This window comes from Prinia subflava, chromosome 1, assembly GCF_021018805.1.
Source record: "Prinia subflava isolate CZ2003 ecotype Zambia chromosome 1, Cam_Psub_1.2, whole genome shotgun sequence".
NCBI classification, from domain to species: domain Eukaryota; kingdom Metazoa; phylum Chordata; class Aves; order Passeriformes; family Cisticolidae; genus Prinia; species Prinia subflava.
In genome coordinates this window covers 118,498,105-118,517,842 of record NC_086247.1, presented here as the reverse complement: position 1 = coordinate 118,517,842, position 19,738 = coordinate 118,498,105, and the positions used below count along the sequence as shown (strand labels likewise).

The window sequence follows — 19,738 nt, the reverse complement described above, 5'->3', positions numbered from 1 at the left end:
CTACTTCTGCAGAGCAATGCTTCCCTGTTGATTGCTTTATTGGCTGAAGGAAAAGCCTGTAGATGGTATGTCCTAAGACATAGATGGAACAATGGAGAGAAATTCTTCGGAATACCATTTATAGCCCCTGCTTCTCCATCATGGTGAAATGAAGCATCTGCAAACTATGTCAAAACTATTATAAGCAGACAGTTTATGAGCCCAGACCCTGGATCTTTCCCGGCAAAAGAGAATGGAGGTTGCTTTCCAGTACTGTACTTAGATAAGAACACAAAATATTTTAACTGACATTGAATTTTGAAACTTTAAGATACCAGACAGGGGTATCACACTACAGGTTGCTGTAAACAAGTTAAAGCTGCTTTTTGCTACAGCTTTGTTATAATTTTGTTCAGGGGCTGACTTAGCAATTTCTCTGCAGGGAACAGCTAACCTGCAACAACCACAAGCTGTCAAAAATAAGAACGCACCCGAGACACCTGCACAGAGATTGTTAAAGCAAATAAACCAGTGAGTGTAGAAATAAAAGGCCAAGGAGAAAAAGGTTAAGACACAAAGAACTACTGATTTCTGTTCCTCAGGGGAATGTAAGCAACATATGTGCTACTGTCCTCATCTTGGTTAGCCAGAACCTCTCAAACCCACGGACCTTCCCCCATCCTTTCCATCAGCAGAGACCACTGTCACATGTTCATGCTTTTCAGGCACCAGCTTTTATTGCCTTTCCTGAAATTCTAAGTGTAAATCAGTGTGAAACTACCCTTCTCAAGTGTGAGTGTGAACAGTAGGCCATATCTATGCTTCTCTCTTGGGGCCTTCCCTAAATTCAGGAAAAAAAAAAATCTGTAAAAACCTGGGCTGAAAGAGTTTTCTTCGCACAAATGATACAAGATTCTTCAAGATTTCTTCTTCAAGAAAACCACGTATCTCAGAACTCAGCACAGACAATAGAACAGACAACTGCTTTTTAGTTAAGTCCACTAAAATTTAGAGGGGGAAAGAAAGTATTCCTGAGCACTGACTTTATTATTCTTTTATCTGATTCTATTCTATGTAACTTTCAAATCACTTTCCTCAACTGCTCAGAGTACACCATGCCACTAGATGCCACAGAAGTACTTAAATTTATTATATTAAATTTAACGAGAGTAAAGGCAGAGTTGTTTAGCAACTTGGTAGACTACCTTCATGCACAGTGACTCTAAAGAATTAAACGCTCCTACATTTATTTCACTTACTTCAATTGAACATGGCGCCTTTTGCACTGCAAACAATTGCACTGTTGATTTTTTTAAAAAATCTGTCCCTTATTTCTATATTTTTCCTACCACTTCCAGTGGATCATCCTTGGTTTTCAACATGTACAGCTTCCATACATGTTAAGGATGTGTTTCTTCGAACGTCCTACAGCAGGAAGGACTCCTATTTCCATATTTACCACAAATGATTACATAGCCAAGATAACAAAGCCAAAGATACCAGGACAGATTAAACAGAAAACTATCAAAGTGACTTTCAAAGTCACCTTAATGTACAATGCCATTGCAAATTCACTAGGAGTATTTTGAAGCTACATGACAATGGCAAAATAGGATAAAAATAACACTAACAGGTACTGTTTCCACAAATTCTAATGCACAACATGCTTCAGCATTACCTTTTCCATTTTACTGTTGAACAAGTTCAGGCACTGCAAATCTCATTGACAGCAGCAGCACAGTGTTGCTGATGCCCATCCTCTGCTGCAGCTGGCACAGCCTCTTTCTACCTCTGGAGAGGCAGAGCTATAAAAGTAAGCCCTCAAAGCACAGGTCAATAGTATTAATTTTAAACCATAAAACTCACACAGAAAGGTGCAATACTGACTAGAAACTAATTCAAGCATTCGGTTCTGTCTCTGTATAGATAGAATTGGCATTACTCTAGGCACTAATGCAACAATTTCATTGCTGTTCCATTCAGGGAACAAAAAAAGGAAGGTGGAAAACATCCTCGGTATCTGCCAGACAAGGGGCAGATGCAAGTGCAGAGTGTTGGAGGCACCGGTGGTGAAACACCTGCAGTGAGAAAAGAGCTGCAGCCTCAGGTGTTCCACAGGAAGTGCCCAGGAAACCAAAGGCTGGGCCCCACACCAAGGTACAGAGCTTTTTATGGCTCTTGGCTCCCCGTGAACACCATACCACCAAATGGATGGATTTGTACTCCACAGCATAAATGACATTACTAGTGATCTTACAGCTCTGGCTGGACTACTTTTACTCCTAAAACTCTTACGACAGAAATAAACACTCATCTGATCTCAGCCTAAGCAGACCTAACTCCTACCCACGATTTAACTGTTATATACAGAGCCTGCCTTGAGATGACAAGACACCTGACAGTCCTCAGGGGAGTCATTATCAGCAGGGTTTAATCATTATCAGCAGTGTAATGAGAAAGGTTAATTAAAAAAATTAACAGTATGTCTTTTTTTTTAATACTGTTACATATTTTTAGTCCCCAGCTGTTTGTGGAATGATATAAACTTGCAGTTCAGACACAGGTGGTCTCTATGCACGCCAGAGCCATCTGAAATCTGTGCAACACCAATCTCTCTTCATCGCACTTGGCAATGCAAATATTTGTTGCACCCACACACTATGAGAGAAGCTGCTTCCATACTCTCAGCCAAACTCAGGAACATTTAAGCTACATGAAACACCAAACTGATGTAATTTCCCTTCCTGGTACTTGTTTTTTTCCTGCTTCACCACGTCTTTTCCGCTTCCCCAGGCAGTCAGAAATGACAGATAAGGGAATGCAGAGAAACGGACTGTGAATGTAAAAGGAAATATAATTGGTTCAAGACTCTCTACTGCCTTCAATTTTGTACAGTCATTTACAGCTGTCTAAAGTGTGTGACACTGGCACCCAAGTGAGTGAGCAGGCAATTAGGATTTTGTACTCTTCCACAATCACTCTGCACAGATGTAAACCAGTGGATACAGTGTGAGAGCAGGGACACCCTGATCCTCTGGCTCGAGGATCACATCGCTCCACTCAGAAGGAAGCTGCTCTTCCCTGACAGATCTTCAGGGCTCAGACCTGGAACATGTTGAACCCTCAGATCCCTAACCAACAGAAGTCCTGAAGTGCTTACTTAACATTACAAACTCATGCATTTAAATAACTTCCATTGCTTGAAGCAAGGTATTGTGCAGGCAGGGAAGGCAAGGCCCCAAACCACACAAACTCAGCCCAACATCACTCAACAAGTTCACTGTTCAGCCAAACATTCTATGTTTTAACCATAAAACTGGAAGCCATTTAAACAATAATATCAGGCAAGCCAGCATGAAGTCCTGTATTAATAAAACTAAAATCAAACCAAGATAAATTAAGAGTTATTTTAGAAGCTCAAATTGTCTGTGACACCTAATGCCTTCATATATTTGCTAACAAAATGCAGAACTTTTTCCTTAGGTCAGAGGCTGAACTTCAACTGTGTCCATAAGCTCTATCAACTGGCTACCACACTGCAGCAAATCGAATGGTGAATGGTTTGCTTTTTAAATTAAATGATAAATGGTTTGCTGGTATAAACCAGCTACATCCTTTCCTTCAAGCATCAGCACAAAGACAGGGAGTAGGATTAGCAGATGGAGGTTGAATTACCTGCCAGCCTTCAGAACTGGTCATTGTAAGAAGGGCTGCACTGGGGAATGCAGCTAATGTAGGAAACTGTAGAGAATGGCTGAAACAATACAGGTGGCTGCAGAGTGGGGGGGTGGTCAGATAATATTAAGTTAGGTTTTAAATCATTGACTAAAAATCACATGTTTACAAATATCTACATTTTTATTTTCTTCTGGGCTATTTAACAGCACATCCTACTGATTTTTTTTAGAAGTCACATTAAATCATAAAAGAACAGAACTCCTCGTTCTTTCTTCATCTTCAGACTTAGATTATGTAAAATTCTTAGTACATTTTAAGAAATGAGCAAAGCAGGAAAGCAATCTTCTTATTTATGGAGTTTGCACTGACTAAAAATTTGAAAGTACTTGTATTGTTTAGAAGAAAGAAGGGTCTAAAATCTACATATAAATTTAAGAAGTATGCATTAATACTACAGTTCTCAAATTAAATGCATTAACTATAACTGGCTAAACAAAAAATGTGCCTTCTCTAAGCAAACAATTCTTCTGTCATAATTTAATCTAATAAATTCCTAAAGGGTACCCACAAGACCATCCTCACAAACTGTCATGCATAGGGCTTGTTTGTTTGCCTCTCATGACAACACATCCCAAAATACAGAGCATATTTCAACTTGTTATTCTCCAAGTCGCCTGCCAAACTGCAGACAAATTGTAAACACGAAGAACATGTTAAGCCTATTCAAGCCCACAAAAGAAAAAAAAGATAAGAAAAAAAAAAACCCTAAAATCAAAAAACCCCACCACAAGTCTTGCACAGTAAACTGCTATAATTTCCTGATGTAGGTCAAAACTCAGCAGGAAATCACATTGTCTATTTTTATCCCAGTTCACTGGAAGTACTTTACCTTTCTGTTTTCTTGATAAGCACAGCCCTGAAGATTTGTTCCTGGGGAGTTTTCTCTTTTTCATCAGTTGGTTGCACAAAAGGGTGGACTGCAGCCAAGACAAAGCCCTGCTGGTACAATTCTTGCAGCTGAGCTGGAAGATCACACAAGGAGGAGAGCTTGATTGCAGATGATCCTGGCAGCTCAGCTGGAAATGTAAAGAAATTGGTCAATAATCTGACACTGGACTATCATGTAATTTAAAATCCAGGCTCTTCAGAGTCAAGTAAGCTTCACACTGATCTACAATATTAACAACAAAAGTGACCTTTCCTGAGACCCATTTTGTATTTCATATTTTAAGCAGGCTGTCCTGGCAAAGGACGTGTATTACACGAGAGACTCATGCAATTAAAGAAGAACTCAGATACATTAAAAATGCCAAATTCACTACACAGTCTGGCAGAGATAAGGCAAAGAATTTAATAAAAATAAGGCAGTTGGTCAAAAGATACTCTAGGTTCTAGTAGTCGTCATAGTAATGCATATAGAGAGGAGTGAACCACGAGTCAAAAACAGAACAAGAGAAAAGAGACAGTCAGCGAAAGCAGAACATGTCAAATTCAGAAGCTATAAAAAGAAGTATCCATCTACACAAAATCAGACTAAAAGATCACTGATGCAAAATGCTGATGAGAACAAGTATCTGCCAATATTTCTAAAGAGAATTTTGTAGGTATATTGATAATAGGAACATTGAGTGATGCACACCTATAGCGATGAGAAACCCTTTCGAATAAACACTAAATCTTATACCTCCAGGTTTAAGCAAATCTATACATATTAGAGATGAGGATGAGACATAGTATATGAAAATAATCCTTCCCCAATATGCTTACTGCAAGGTTTTATGCCTTCCTGTCAAGTATTTGCTGCTGACTCCTGTCAAGACACCTGACGTACACACGGATATTTCAGTCAGTATAGCAATTGCCCTTATTTCTTTGCAGTCTTGTGGGATTCAAAAGAATATCCCATAAATCAACTAAAACAATCTTTTATCCTCTTCTTCTCTACATCAGTAATTCCTCATACACTTTTCATATTTTATGGGAAATTACATCTCTCTTTCCTGACCTTTGCCTCTTCATTTCCATCTTGCTTGGAGGATATTTATTATTTCATCTAAACCATGCCAGGGCATACAGGGGGGTGAGGTGCTGGATGTTCTATCCTCCCACTGAAACCAAGAGGGAGGGGATACTGCAAAAAACACAACAGAGGTTCCCAGCACCTTGCAAGCCTTTGCTAAAAAAAAAAAAAGCACTGGAGAATACTTCGTATGAAAGAAGCCAGCAATGCAAAATAAGGTTTCATTGTACTGCTTTCTCCATCAAACCGTATGGCCACCCTCTATGAATAATTTAAGGGGTTATCAAAAAACTAATAAATATTCAAAACAGATAATACCAAGGAATAATTTAAATAATAATAGAATAGATGTGCTTGGTATGTTTTTTTCCTCATACAAGACCACGTTCCAGAAGGGAATAATGGAACTTTTCGACCAGGAGTTTAAGACATAGAATTTTTTATTATTTTTACAAATAAAATGAGATCCACACAACATGCACACTGACAGACAATAGGGCTCTACCTTCTACAACGGCATACAAATCACTTCAGAGTCATAAAAAGAGATGGCACAATGAATAATGCATAATAAATAACCAACCCAACAGTTATTGACTGGAGCCTACTGGGGACCAAAATAGGGAAACCCAGATTTTAGAACCCCATTTTCCCTCTTGTGGCTCAGAGACTCCAAATATTTTTGACACCGCAACTAATTAATTTCTAAATGAGGAGTTTACTTGGATACAATGGAATGACTAAACACTACTCGGTACTGTTAATTCTGGTCATGGTGCTCCAATTTTTAATCATCACTTATGAAACCTTACGCTCACCTGACATACCTACATAGCATCGGGATTCTTCTGAGGATAGCTTGAGTAAGATTAGTAAAAAGTCTAGTCATTAACATGGGAGACTGCTTCCTCCTAAAAGCTAAACATGAGGAGAAAGTGTGGAAATGCATGTAATAGGAGCCTTGGGATGTAACTTGATTAAAAAAGAAATGTAAGAGAAAACAGAGATGGGTGGGATCATCTAGCTAGTTCATCCTACTACCTAGAGGCAGGATCAGTTCTAGTTTGGTTATTTCTTGTTTTTTCTCATCTATTTTTAAAAACCTTTAGTAATGGAAATTCCACAAGCCCCCTAAGTCATTTTTCAGCATTTCTCTATTCTTCCTACTCAAAACCCTTTCTTAGCATGTGGCCTAAATTTCCCTCTCTTAAATTTGATATTGCTACTTCCCCACTAGACTATTTCTTTTCTTTTTCTGCAACATTTTGTAACTCTTAACACCATTCATGCATAGGTCTTACTTTCTTTACACTGTATAAACTCAGCCCTTTCAGTGTTCCTGTTCTCATGTCTTGTGTATTTCTAAGTAAAATCTGATGTTCTCTCCTGATTCTCTTCAACTGGTCCAAATTTTTCTTCAAATACAGTACCTAATTTTGACCACAGTGATTTAGCACAAGTCTCACCACTGCTCTGTGAAACTCTAACACTAATTACATCCTATGTCAGTTTACATCATCCAGGGAGGGAAAAAAAAAGAAAAAAAAAAAAAAGAAATTCTTCTCCCCATAACTAACAGTGGCCAGTTTTCCTGTTCTTCATGAATTTTAGGATTTTTCCTTTCAGTTTTCAAGAGACATTCTGGATTCTGACTTTTACAGTATGAACAGCATCTCTCAGACTGGCAAACTGTAATGAACATACTCAGCAGTCAGTTGCTGGAACAGTAAATGAAAATGATGAATTTTAACAGACTCTGAGCAGAACACTTTTAAGCCTTACAGTTAATACATTTTTTTGGTTTGATGCTGAACTATTGCTTATTTCTCCTTGGACTAGAGATCCTTCACAGCAGAAAGACAGTTCCTGTTACACAGCTGATGCCCACAAGGTCTATGAGTTTTCTGGATCTACAGACCTGTAACTGTGCATTTGAGTTGTGCAGATTCCTCTGCAGAAATCGCTGCTACATATCATCCTCTGGATATTTCACAATTTATTTTTTCCAGTATCTCCTGGGCATTAAACTGGGCTAACAATCTCAAAGTTCATACTTCACTACAGAGTTGTATTTAGTCAACAGTCTTCAATCTGAAATTATAAAATTTCAATTATTTCTTCAGGTAATTCCTCTACAGTGCATACCTGTAAGTTTGACCTACTTGAAAACATCTAACTTAATAAATAAGTTGTCAATCTAGTTTTTCCTTACTTTACCTTAGAAAAATGCTAACATTTTCAGAAAACCTTACTCAATATCCAGTAAAATATATTAAAATGATTGGTTTAATTGTTAAAGAGAATTCTAACTACATCACTTTTGAAGAAAAAGGAAGACCAAAATTGTGTACAACAGGGACTTGTGTAAGGTAAAAGAGTAAAAGTAAAACCAAATAAAAACTTGTATAACATCAGTGCTTTTTTGCCAAAAGATAATGCTGACTTCTTTTATCAGCTTCTTTTTTGCTCTTGAACTGCAGTTGGTTCTAAGTTTTAGCTTCTGGTCCATATTTCCACATTTATTGTTTTATTTCTCGATGTGACCTCAAAAGATTCCTTTGTTTATCATCTAAATGAGCGTGTAAGAAACTTGTAAATGCAAGAAGCCGCATTTTCCCATTTGGTTAAGGTTGAAGGTGGAAACAGTAGCGCTCGCTGGTTTTGGACTGGATCACCCGCTAAATTAGTTTGTTGCCTGAATTGACACTTGAAACACTTCCAGCAGTGCTCAGATAAATAGAGAACAACAGCTTTACAGGCTCTTTAAAAAGAAACAAAGTTTTCTTATATAACTGATGTCTGTGAAGTGACTTTCCTGGGTCTAGGGACTTATGCGTTCTTTGCTGCTAATGGAAAAACCTGATAGACATTCACACTTATCCTAATCACATCACAGAGAAATCAGTAAGAGGGGTGAATTTCCATAAAAATCTACAGGTTGTCATGTATATCTGAAAGTAGTCATTTCTGTAGCTCCCAAAAGCAATTTATAGGAAAAGGAAAATGAGGCACAGTCTACCACCAGGATCCCAAGGGACTGAGAGCAGGCTGAGAGGACAGATATTGAAGAGGACTTGTTCTTCCTGTGTTAAGGAGCTCGTCTTTCATTCCCGGAAGATTATCCAGGGCTTCTACCACAGGGAACAAACAGCCAATGACTGGCTTCAAACTGAAGCTTCTCATGTGGCCTCTGACAACTGTGCTATGGTCCACACTAACGAGGGAGATGCCTCCTGATCAAATATTAAGAGAGAAGACAGTTACTGTCTACAACTGTCTACAAAAATAGTCTGATTTTTGTACATGAAAACAATAGATTTGGGTACCTTTGAAATGCTGGAAACCAACACTCTGAAGTAAGAAAGGTATCCTATGCCTTGTAAAATAATCCCTGGATTCACCTATTAGCCCATGTTAATGACACCCATCATCAAGTACAATCCATCTTTATATACTATACATACTCAACAGAATTACATGATTTTAACTCAATTCTAGTTGATAAACAGCAACTTCCTCTTCCTGACACATTTAAGACAAAGACAAAATGAACTTTATTATTTTTTAATTTCCTATTATGTGAATGATAGCTATGCCTCAGAAAAGCGGATATGTTAAATGCCAAAATGGCATTTATTTAATTTCTCTTTATTCAAATGGTCAAATCTGACGTCAAATTTGGGTCTTAGTTTCTCAGCACCTATCCTTAATACTTTATGTAAAAGAGCAACCATATAGCTCTACTTCAAATTTCTATTATCCTGTGTATCTACTACCCCATAAGATTAGCTTAGTTTGCTTACTCCAACAAAACAAAGTAAGTGCTGGGATTTTTTGGTCTTCATTTTTCAACATGTTTTTCTGATTAAGCTTTTATGCTCTTATTGCAGTCACAGCTGCTAAAGGCGGATGGAGCCCTTAATGACATTTCACATTACAGATTAAAATGTTCCACAAAAATAATAGGGACTCCTTTTAACTATTCCTTGTTACCTTTTAAAGTTTTCATGTTCATCTGCATTTTAAATGTTCCTCAATTTATTATGGAACATTAAATAAGCCTTTTTCATAGAATCACATAATAGTTTGGGTTGGAAGGGACTTGAAAGATCATCTAGTTCCAGTCCCTCTGCCTCTGCATTAAAACAACCAAAGATCAAACTCGTGTGTACATTGATTGTACACATTCTCTGTCCATACCAGATACAGAAGAAAACACTTTACCCAAGGTGTGACACATCATGGGGTCTGAAACAAAGGCAGATTGGCAAACTCAACAGATCCACACTATTAAGTGATGTAGCAACTCAGTTACCTGGTAGCTGCATCCATATTACTTCTGTTCCATAAAATCACAGAACAGTTTGGATTGAAGGCTCTTTAAAGATCATCTGGTCCAATTCCCACAGCAAGGCCCATGGACCTCCTCAACTAGATCAGGTTGCTCAGAGTCCCATCCAACCTGACCTTGAAGGTTTTCAGGGATGTGGCATCCACCACCTCTCTGAGAAACCTGTGCCAGTGTTTCACCCTCCTTATTGTAAAAAAAATCTTCCTTAAGTACAATCTAAATCTATCTTTTTAGCTTAAAACCATCACTCCTCCTCATACTGCAACACACCCAACTAAAAAGTTTGTATCCATCTTTCTTGCAAACCTCCTTTAAGTACTGAAAGACTGCATTAAAGTCACTCTGGGGCTGAACAAGCTCAACTGTCTCAGTCTTTCCTCATTGGAGAGGTACTCCAGCCCTGAGATCAGCTTTGTGGACCTCATCTGGACCTGCTCCAACAGGTCCATGTCTTTACAGTGCTAGGGCCCCCAGAGTTGGAAGCAGCACTGCAGCTCACCAGAGCAGAGGAAAGGGGCAGAATCCCCCCCCTTGACCTGCTGCCCACTCTGCTTTGGATGCTTTGAACATACACCGCTTGGTCAGGCCCAGTTTTTCATCCACCAGCACCCCCAGGTCTCTCTCAGCAGGCTGCTCTCAATCCCTTCACCCCCATCTTGTACTGATACTCGTGGTGGCACAGACCCAAGTGTGAGGCTTAGCACTTGGCCTCCTTTAGCCTCATGAGGTTCACAGGGGCCAACACCTTGAGCTTGTCCAGAGTCCCTCTGAATGACACCCCATCCCCCAGCTGTGCCCCTGCACCACCCAGCCTGCTGTCACCTGCAAACTTGCACTCCATGTCATATGATGAGGCCTAACACATATTACCAGGCTAAGACCCTTAAAGAAATACAGGTCCAACTGTTTTCATTGTCGAAGTGCAGGATGAGACTGTTTCCCAATCCATGGCTATTCCTGTGAGCCATTCCGGCTCGAGGCACCTATAGCCAGTGAACTATGGACCCATTCATGCTCCTCCTGTACCTCCTCTGTCCAGCATCACAAATCTTGCAGGCACTTCCACAAAACTAGAGACGCTCCAGGTCACTCACTGAAAGAACGATGTCCTCCCGTCTCCTGCCCAGGGGAGTGCAGGGTTCATGGAGCCCTCCTCAGAAAAGGGAGGCTTCTGACAGAAGGGCCACAGAAGCGACCTCAGCTCAGCTCTCCCTCCCCCACCGAGGGCTCAAAGCCACCTGGTTGCCCCTGAGCAGGACTGAGCCTGTGAGCTATAAAGAAGCAAACATTCAGGCATGCTACACACTTTGTCACTACTGCTCACTACCTCCACACACCTCCCTACTCAGCATGATTTCTTGCTGCTGTCCTTCCAAAGCATCCAAATCTCCTTCCTGCTCTACACAGAGCACGTAGGAGACCACTCAAGTCCAGAAAATATCCCATGTTTTCACACAGGACACTTTGCGAGCACGTTTATGACTATTTACAAGTCCCGATCGTTTTGTACAATTGCAAGGCAAGCATGCTTCCTCTACTTAGGATGAAGATTGCTGTTTCTTAATTTAATATTAATTTCTTGCCAGCAACTTTAATCTAATTTAAAGAAATCAAATCTACAACAGACTAACTTCCAGAAGAGCAAAAAACTGTCTTTGTATTAGGACCAGCCAAAGAAATTTAACTAAAAAGTTTACCCTGAGAAGATGCAGTTTTACCTACCTTAAAACATTTGGTAAGAACACATCAACTGCAGCAAAGTTTTTAATTTTGATTATGTTCAGAAATAAAAGTAATGTATTCATGTTTTACAAGATCAAAGTGGTTGAATAAGCACTACATTTTCAATGTTTCTAGGAATTTCCACTCCACTTGAAATTTGGAATTAATTACCTGTATTACTGGAATTGTGATTTTCTGATGGAAGAAGAACTGTACTGACAGAAGGTGCACAGCCACAACTAGGATATACAAACAAACCAATGCCACTAGGAGCAGCTAGTCTGGGTAAGCTCAACACTGACTGCTAAATGAAGGATGTTGCTGTCAGGCCACCTTTTGGTTTGCCAAAGTCCTCGAGTTTCTCTGTGCAGGCCCTGAGGGCTGAATGGTACTGCAGCCCCTCTCCAAGAGCTGGGGATCATCAGAATCGAAGTGAAGGAAGGTACAAGGTAACAACTTACTGTGAAGTGTTGGCTTTGCTCCTATAATGCAGGACAGACTGGAAAAGATCCCCTCTCTGTACTATAAAGAAAGTTTTTAAGGCACTTTTCACTAACTTATTCAGCAGTTAGTTTGGAACAGCTGAAGGAATCCAGATCATCATCCTTTCCAACTATTCAGGCTTGCTAAGGCCAGTTTGTTACTCGGGAGAGAAGACAGCAAACTGTTACTTGAATATTCTCAAAGCACTTACAGACTTATCCTGAGAGAAGTTTATTTCCATTCATTGTCAATCTCACACACACAAAAAAAATTAAGCCATCTAGTGCAAATTTTTCATTCTTTGTTACAAACACTAAGGAAATCTCTTTCCTACAGCTCAAATTGTTTGTGGGTCACAACAATGCAGGCATGCTACTCTCACTTAACTATATTCTTTCCTCATTCAACCCACAAATAGTTTCTTGATGACAACAGAAAGCTATTAGAGTACTTCTAATGAAAATTAAAACAAACCTACCAATAATGTAACTTAAAGAACATAAAGCTATACATTTGAAAGAACATAAACTAAATACATTTCTAGCAAGTTTTGTGATGAGTTCCCAATAATTGTTTCTGAACTAAAACCTACCAAACAAACGCTAAAGCAGTATAACTAACCTAGCAGAAAATATATGGTACTTGTGACACTATTACATGGTTTGAATTACCTGAAACACACTAATTCTAGAATTCAATGAGATAATAGCTCAAGCTTTTGGAGTAACAACTATACTACAAGCAGTCTCTTTTCCTTTTGAACAGAGCTCGAGCTTCCATGAGGTACATATATAAGTTCCTTAATTCCGAAAAGAAGATGCATAGTCTTCAGACTGTCAACAGAGGCAAGATACTGGATGTTATTAAAACACATAGATTTTTCAGTTATGTTAAATGACATTATCAGTGGGTTTTCTTTCAATCTTGAAGACAAATACAATAAATGTCCCCATAAAGGAAAGTAAGAACGAATATGCAAGAGCAATCAGTACTTCATAAATGAAGGTGTCTTGTTCAATAAGCTCCTAGTGTTCACTTTTAGTGAAAATGTAATAACAGGAGTTAAAGATATTCAAAAGCAAAGCACTGTATCCTAAAGTCGTAGAGGAAAGAAAATCCACAGAAAGACTGTGAAACTGCATATATACCTTTTAAAAGCATGTAAATTCATAGAAATGCACATATACATGTATGCAGGTACACACAGATATACACCAACAGTCTTTCTTTCCTTCAGGAAACAGCAGATACGTGCATTAGTCAAACTGGTGAAGTACTAAGACATCTCACAGATGCAATGAGAGTACATGAACTCTGATCAATTGTGTTGTCGGATCTCATTGCATCTGTGAATTATCTTGCTTGCTGCCCAGTTGAAGTTTCATTTCTGTGTCTTGCAAGTAAAAGATAAGTATCTCAAGAACTGGTTGCCACAATTATGTGGTTATGCATGAGATGGCTTAATTTCTGGTGTTTCAGAAAAAAAAGGAAATACCCTCCTATCACCTCCACCAAGTTAAGAAACAATCACTAAACAGAAGTTTCATAACCTAAATAAATTAACAAGCACTTCTTAAGTGACTCACAGCTTATACCCATTAGCTTGTGGGCAGAATTATGCAAATGGACAAACAGAAGACCACCTACTAGAGGTTAAAAGGGTTAATGATTGTGCAAAAAGCAAAATTAAAGAAGGTGAAAAAGGGGAGGGACTTCTCATTTATACTTACACAGAAATAAACCTAGGAAATCCTATCCCTTCTGCACTTGAATAGCTCTTCAAAATGCTATTCTTTAAATTTGTCACTCCCTCCTGCTTGGTTCTACTTCCTAAATTGATCCAGACCAAAACCAGAGACAACAGTTAATTTACATTTCATAAACCAAGAAACACGAATTATGTCCAACCAAACACAGAATGCATTCAAAGTTATATTTTATCCACACAGACTTGTTATCTGTGTAATTCCTACAGACAAGCATTACATTGAACTACAGAGGAGAGAACGAGTTAATTCTGAATTACAGGAAGGACCAGCATGCTGATTCCCATGTATTTCCATTCCTCCCACAGCCCCCCAATGTACTGGTCCCCTCTCCCAAAGCCTTTAGACACAAATTCCATCTGTTGATGGCAATACTTCAGCTGCCAAAGTCTAATGCTGAATGCTGCTCTCCTTAACAGCTGCAGGAGTAGTGCAAAAGGACTTCCCATCACTCCACCAGCAGTGCAGCAAGTCCTGTCTCTCACAGCAAGTACCAAATACTTTAAAGGGAGGGAAAGGGGAGCTACCCAACGAGCAAATAATAGTACAACTCACTGAAGAGATCTTCTGGTACCAAGGAAATTGGTAGTATCATAAAATTTGGAGGGCTGATGCATCTTTTAAGCTTTGACCGCCTCTCTATCGTGCTTGCCATTTTTCTTAGCGGCAATAATAATGAATACTGGCAAGTTTCACAGCTAACTCTGCACCTACCACATCTTCATTCCCTCTGATATTTTTTTTAAATCTATTTTGTCTTTTCCTCTGTCATAACCCTTCCTTTTCCTTTCCTTCTCCTCCTCCCTGTTTTATGTTTCACTTCAATGTTATTTCCGCATTTCTGACAAATTCTCATTTCAGATTTTAGAACTGCAGAATGTAACAAAGTAACACTGGTTTCTTTGCAAATTTTACAGAAAGCATTGCAATAAGGGAAAAACCTGTAAAAAGCACAGATAGTATCCTCAGATGAAGACAAAAACTGTCTACTTTATTAACATGCAGAATTTATTGATTTTATGGTATACTTTCCTGGATGAGGAAAAATCTCCTCTGAAATGGAATTTTTAGCATTTCTTAGGTTTCCAAATCATTATACCCTAATGTCAATAAAATGCTGCGTGTGCTAATTGTTTAAACAGGTCAAAAGCAGAAAGGTACATATATCCATCTATGTATTTCCATCCAGAGAACAACCTTGAGATTACTGTTTTCAATTTTAATCAAGCAGAGGTGAACGAAGTAGCTTGCACTCTTTACATGAGATTTCTTTTCACATTCACAAGATAGTTATAAACTACAAAACTGACTGAAAACTAGTTTCCAAACTGAAAAATGACAGAAGGATTTCAAACATTTAAGGAAAAAAGAGGAGAAGGAAGTCAACAAAGTAGTAATGGTGGCTGAATACACTTGCTGTGATCTCAGGCACATTTTTCATGATACACTGATAACTACAATTAAAATCAATGACTTGGCATAGCCAGATAAACAAGAACATAAAACTTCCATCAAAGTATTACCATCAAGATTTTTTTCCCCCAATTCACAAGGTAATTGCAGCATATAATAAATATATGCCACTAGAAACAGCTGGAATCCAGAGAGAACATTTTAAAAATTTGAATTTTATAAGTTCAGCCTTCAACACAAAGATTTAAATTTACCGACATATCCAATAATCTTGGGAAGAAAGGTTAGGATTTATCAAGATAGCTCTTATTCCCCAAGCCAACCCCTGCAACAGAGAACTGATAGTCTCCAGGGAAACCAAAATCTTCTTGGCAGGTCATGCCTGTAGATATTTTATACATAACACTTTGCATTATATATACGGAAAAGGACAGATAGCTTTAGAAATGCTTGAAGGCTTTATTCAAATGTTACCTGCTGGTTTCTGTTTCTTGTCATTTATATTGCCAGCGTTTCACGTGCATTCTCCCCTGCTGCTCCAATAGATGTTTTAGACTTTCTTGTAAACTTTTATTCAGGATGATACTGTGTGCCAAGTTTGTTTGATTCTTTTTAAAAGCTAGGAAGGGATTTTTCCCAATCCTGGCTCTAAAGTCCACATATTACCCTGTTTCAGATGTTCTCATTTCTTGACTGTCTCAACCAATGATATTCCTTTTCTACAAAAGGCAGTCATAGATACTAAGCACTTAATATTCTAAATTAGATTAAGTATCATAGTGACTTTCATCTTTCTATCTTTTTCCTAGCTTGAAATATTATATATTTTAGATAAAGAGAAAACACTTCCAAATGATACATACTTTTCATTTGGAAGATAACATATAGTCTAACTTCTCACTCTTCTTTTGGTCTCCATTAAATCAAAATCTCCTATTTAGAAAATGCTGTAATTTTTCATAAATGTCTATTAAATTGTTTTCAGCTTTACTGGAAAAACCAAATAAATGTTAAAGCAGCCAAAAATGTAACAGAAGTTCTGTAACCAAGCAAGCAGTATTACCTGCGTTACTTGAAGGTATACTCTCAATGGGATTTTGGCCCCAGGTTTAGTAATTTTTGAAAAGAAAGCTAGGTAAGAGAATGCTACATGATTAAATTCAGTATAAACAGGAGATATTCTGGGGCAGGTAAATTAAATTCAGAGGAAAGGGCTTATAATGCATATGGATTTTTTAAAAACACATTACCCTGCAGTAATTCTAAGATGAACACTTCTGTGGACAACTACACAAGACTCAGAACACACAACAGCTGTTAGATTATAAACAGAGTCAAAACTGAGCTATTTAACTCCATCAAAATTTCCAGAAAAACACCAAATTTTAAAAAGGAATAAAAGTAAATTAGATCTGGCTTTGTTTCCAATCACTAGGCCTGCTTGGGGAACTGCAAAAACCAAATGCAAACATTTAATGGTATTTATTCCTCTCAGCTCTCCTGCCCCACACTTCTATTTTTTGTTGTATTGATAATGGGAATATATTCCCACCACTGCTAATTGTAAGAATACCTCAGGATATGTGAATTTCATGTGAGGAGTCTGTGTCTACAAAACAAGATCAAGATTTTACTGTCCTAGCAGACTTCATTTCACCCTCATGAGAGTTGCCCTCAGCGCCAGTGGTGAGCTGTATTTGGGCATCTCAGCTACCCCACAGCATCAAAGGGAGCCATCCAGCTGGAACTGAAGCTGTTCTGGTATTTGCAGCAAAATTTGCAGGACCAAATCCTCATTGCTCAAAAATCATGACAGGAAACCCATGACAGACTTAACATGCAAAGATTTGCATGCGAACATACAAAAATACAGGATGGCAGTAAACCCTGTCAAGTAAATTCCCCAGCAGATTGATTTAGTATGTGGAAGAGCCATGTATCATCCCATTTTTGATTTTTGTAGTGACCAGATAAACTAATTTCAGAAGATAAAAAGCTAGAATCACCAAATGGATTGGTAATTTTGCAATTAATTAGGCAAGTGTTCAATGAGATGAGACGTTCCAGCTATCCAAAGAAGACCTTCTTTCCTGTCCATATGTTTTGGATTTGCCAACTCTGTTGGTACACAAGGGTGGTCAAAAACCTGATTAAGATCAGTACAAGATAAAATATTTCTTGCTGACTTTTTGCTCACTGTGCTATTATCCAAATTCCTACTCAAGTTTTTCTCCATTAGCTAATGAAGAGTGATTCCCATTGAAATGAAGCTTTTGTTCTTGAACCTTGCTGCCACAGCCTTCAATTTTCCCTTGTTTTGTTTTGTTTTTTTCTTCCCACACCCTAGATTCCTCAAACTGATGAGGAGAAGCAGCGATTATGTGGCTACATTGGAGCAATGGACTGGCTCCCTGGCCAGCAAGCTGTCAGTGCACATCCTGGTTCTCCTTGCCTTTCCCTGATGAGTAGAATTCTCAGTCTTCTCCCCAACTGCTGGTTTCCCAAAAACTAGGAGCAGCCTAAATTTCTCACAAATTGCTTTGAAATTGTGTGGTTATAATTATTTGGAGGAATGAGACAGACAGACTGTGAGCCTTTTTTAACTCTCGTTTCCCTAGGAAACCAGTTCAGAAACAAAACAGAAAATCCATCACACTACCACCTACAATCCCTCTGAAAAAAAAAAATCCTTCAAAAATAAAGACCTCGAAAGAAAATCCTGCAAAAGGGCTTATGGGATATTGCCTTCTGTAACACCTCTAACAGTGTATTTAACAGTGATGAGGCTTTCACGGAATATCAAAAACTACTGGCAAGCAATAGTTCACCACTGGCACCTAAAAGCAGTATGTCACTGCCAAACATACCACATCACTTCAACTTGGCAAGAATGCCTGATACAAAGCCAAAGAGTAGTGGAAAAGGCTGTTAGAAGTTAACAAAGCACTTCCCAAAAGTACTGTTTTGTTTTTTTAGGCAAGTCTGCTAGAGCATGGGTGATGGATTTACTAAAGAAAAAAGTTTTTCTTGGCAAAAAAACCCTGCTTTTTTTGCTTAGAGCAAATTTTCCTGTCACTCTACAGAATTTGAACTACTCCCTCGTTTCAGAAAAATGTGGCCAGTTTCTGTTTTCAAGTGAAGAATTCCCACACAGTGATACTGATAGCATGGAAATCCATTGTTTAATATGGGTCATGGGAAAATGGCCACAAATTCAAGCATCATTACAATGGAACAACCATATCAAATTATATTTTTTCATTTATTTTTTAAAGTTTGCAATAAAATGGTTGTTGCTGCAATTTTGTTTGCAAAAAGTAGCATCATGAACCAAGAGTTCATGAGAAGGCATTGTTTTACCCTTATTTCTCAGAGTAGTTCTTTCAGAAAAAGTGCTGCAACTACAACATTTACTGGGAATTAAAAGGAAAGAAGCAGAAAAATTTTATCTTCAAAGCTGCTAAGGAACAAATTAATGAAGTAAATATAATCTAATACCAAAGTAGTAAGTATATGCACTAAAGATGTAACAGATGTCCTGTCCAACAGGGACAGAATACTTTCATGGTATGAAGATGGTAATTAAAAAGCATTACCCAGATAATCTTAAGATCTAAGAATTCCCTTACCCCCTGGATAGGATCCCTTTTGGGTTTGTGACATCAAAAATTAATTTCTTAAATGCACATTCTTACTGATTAAATAACAGAATACAGAGACAAATGAACAGGTCACTTTCACAGTTCTCTTCACAACGAATAGAAAATAACCTGTACAGGTGGCACAGTGGTATGTGACAATGCTTATTCACTGTGAGCATACAACAACTGCAGGTTGTTATTCCTCCTTGCAGACAGAATGCCTCAGAAGCCAACCTGGGAAAAAATGTAAAGCACAGTGCCTCTGTGCCCTGGCTAATATTGTTTTCTTGCTGCTCTTGACAAAGCAACGCAAAGAGAGGTCACGGGCAGCCGCACGTGGCTCTAACTTCTAATCATATGACAGCCCATGTCCAAGGCACTTTCACTTCTCCCGTCCCACGTGGGTTCTGCAAAACAGAGAGAACCATTTCTAACTTCTCTTACATCAAAAAAGGCCAGACCTGCCATTGGCTAATAATGAAACATCACTGATAAAGTAGTCTGGGTTTCCACCAATGCTTCTGGAAGGGTACCCTGAAAGTATCTGTTGATGAGAAGACCAATTTTTCACAAAGATTTACTATAATAAAAAAAAAACCAAACTAAACAAACAACATTGACAATAAGTAGTACAAGAGTGCAGCTTGAAAACAAAGTGTCACAATTATAAAGTGCCGTATTCATT

General features: G+C 38.4%; 1 protein-coding gene across 1 annotated transcript in view; it reads right to left on the bottom strand.

Annotated features, from left to right (window-relative positions):
• Positions 1 to 19,738, bottom strand: part of RFTN1 (raftlin, lipid raft linker 1) — a 96,239-nt gene that overhangs the window by 51,138 nt on the left and 25,363 nt on the right. The window contains exon 3 of the mRNA XM_063409342.1: positions 4,547 to 4,733. Within this exon, the coding sequence (XP_063265412.1) occupies positions 4,547 to 4,733 (187 nt within the window). The remainder of the gene's footprint in view (positions 1 to 4,546; positions 4,734 to 19,738) is intronic.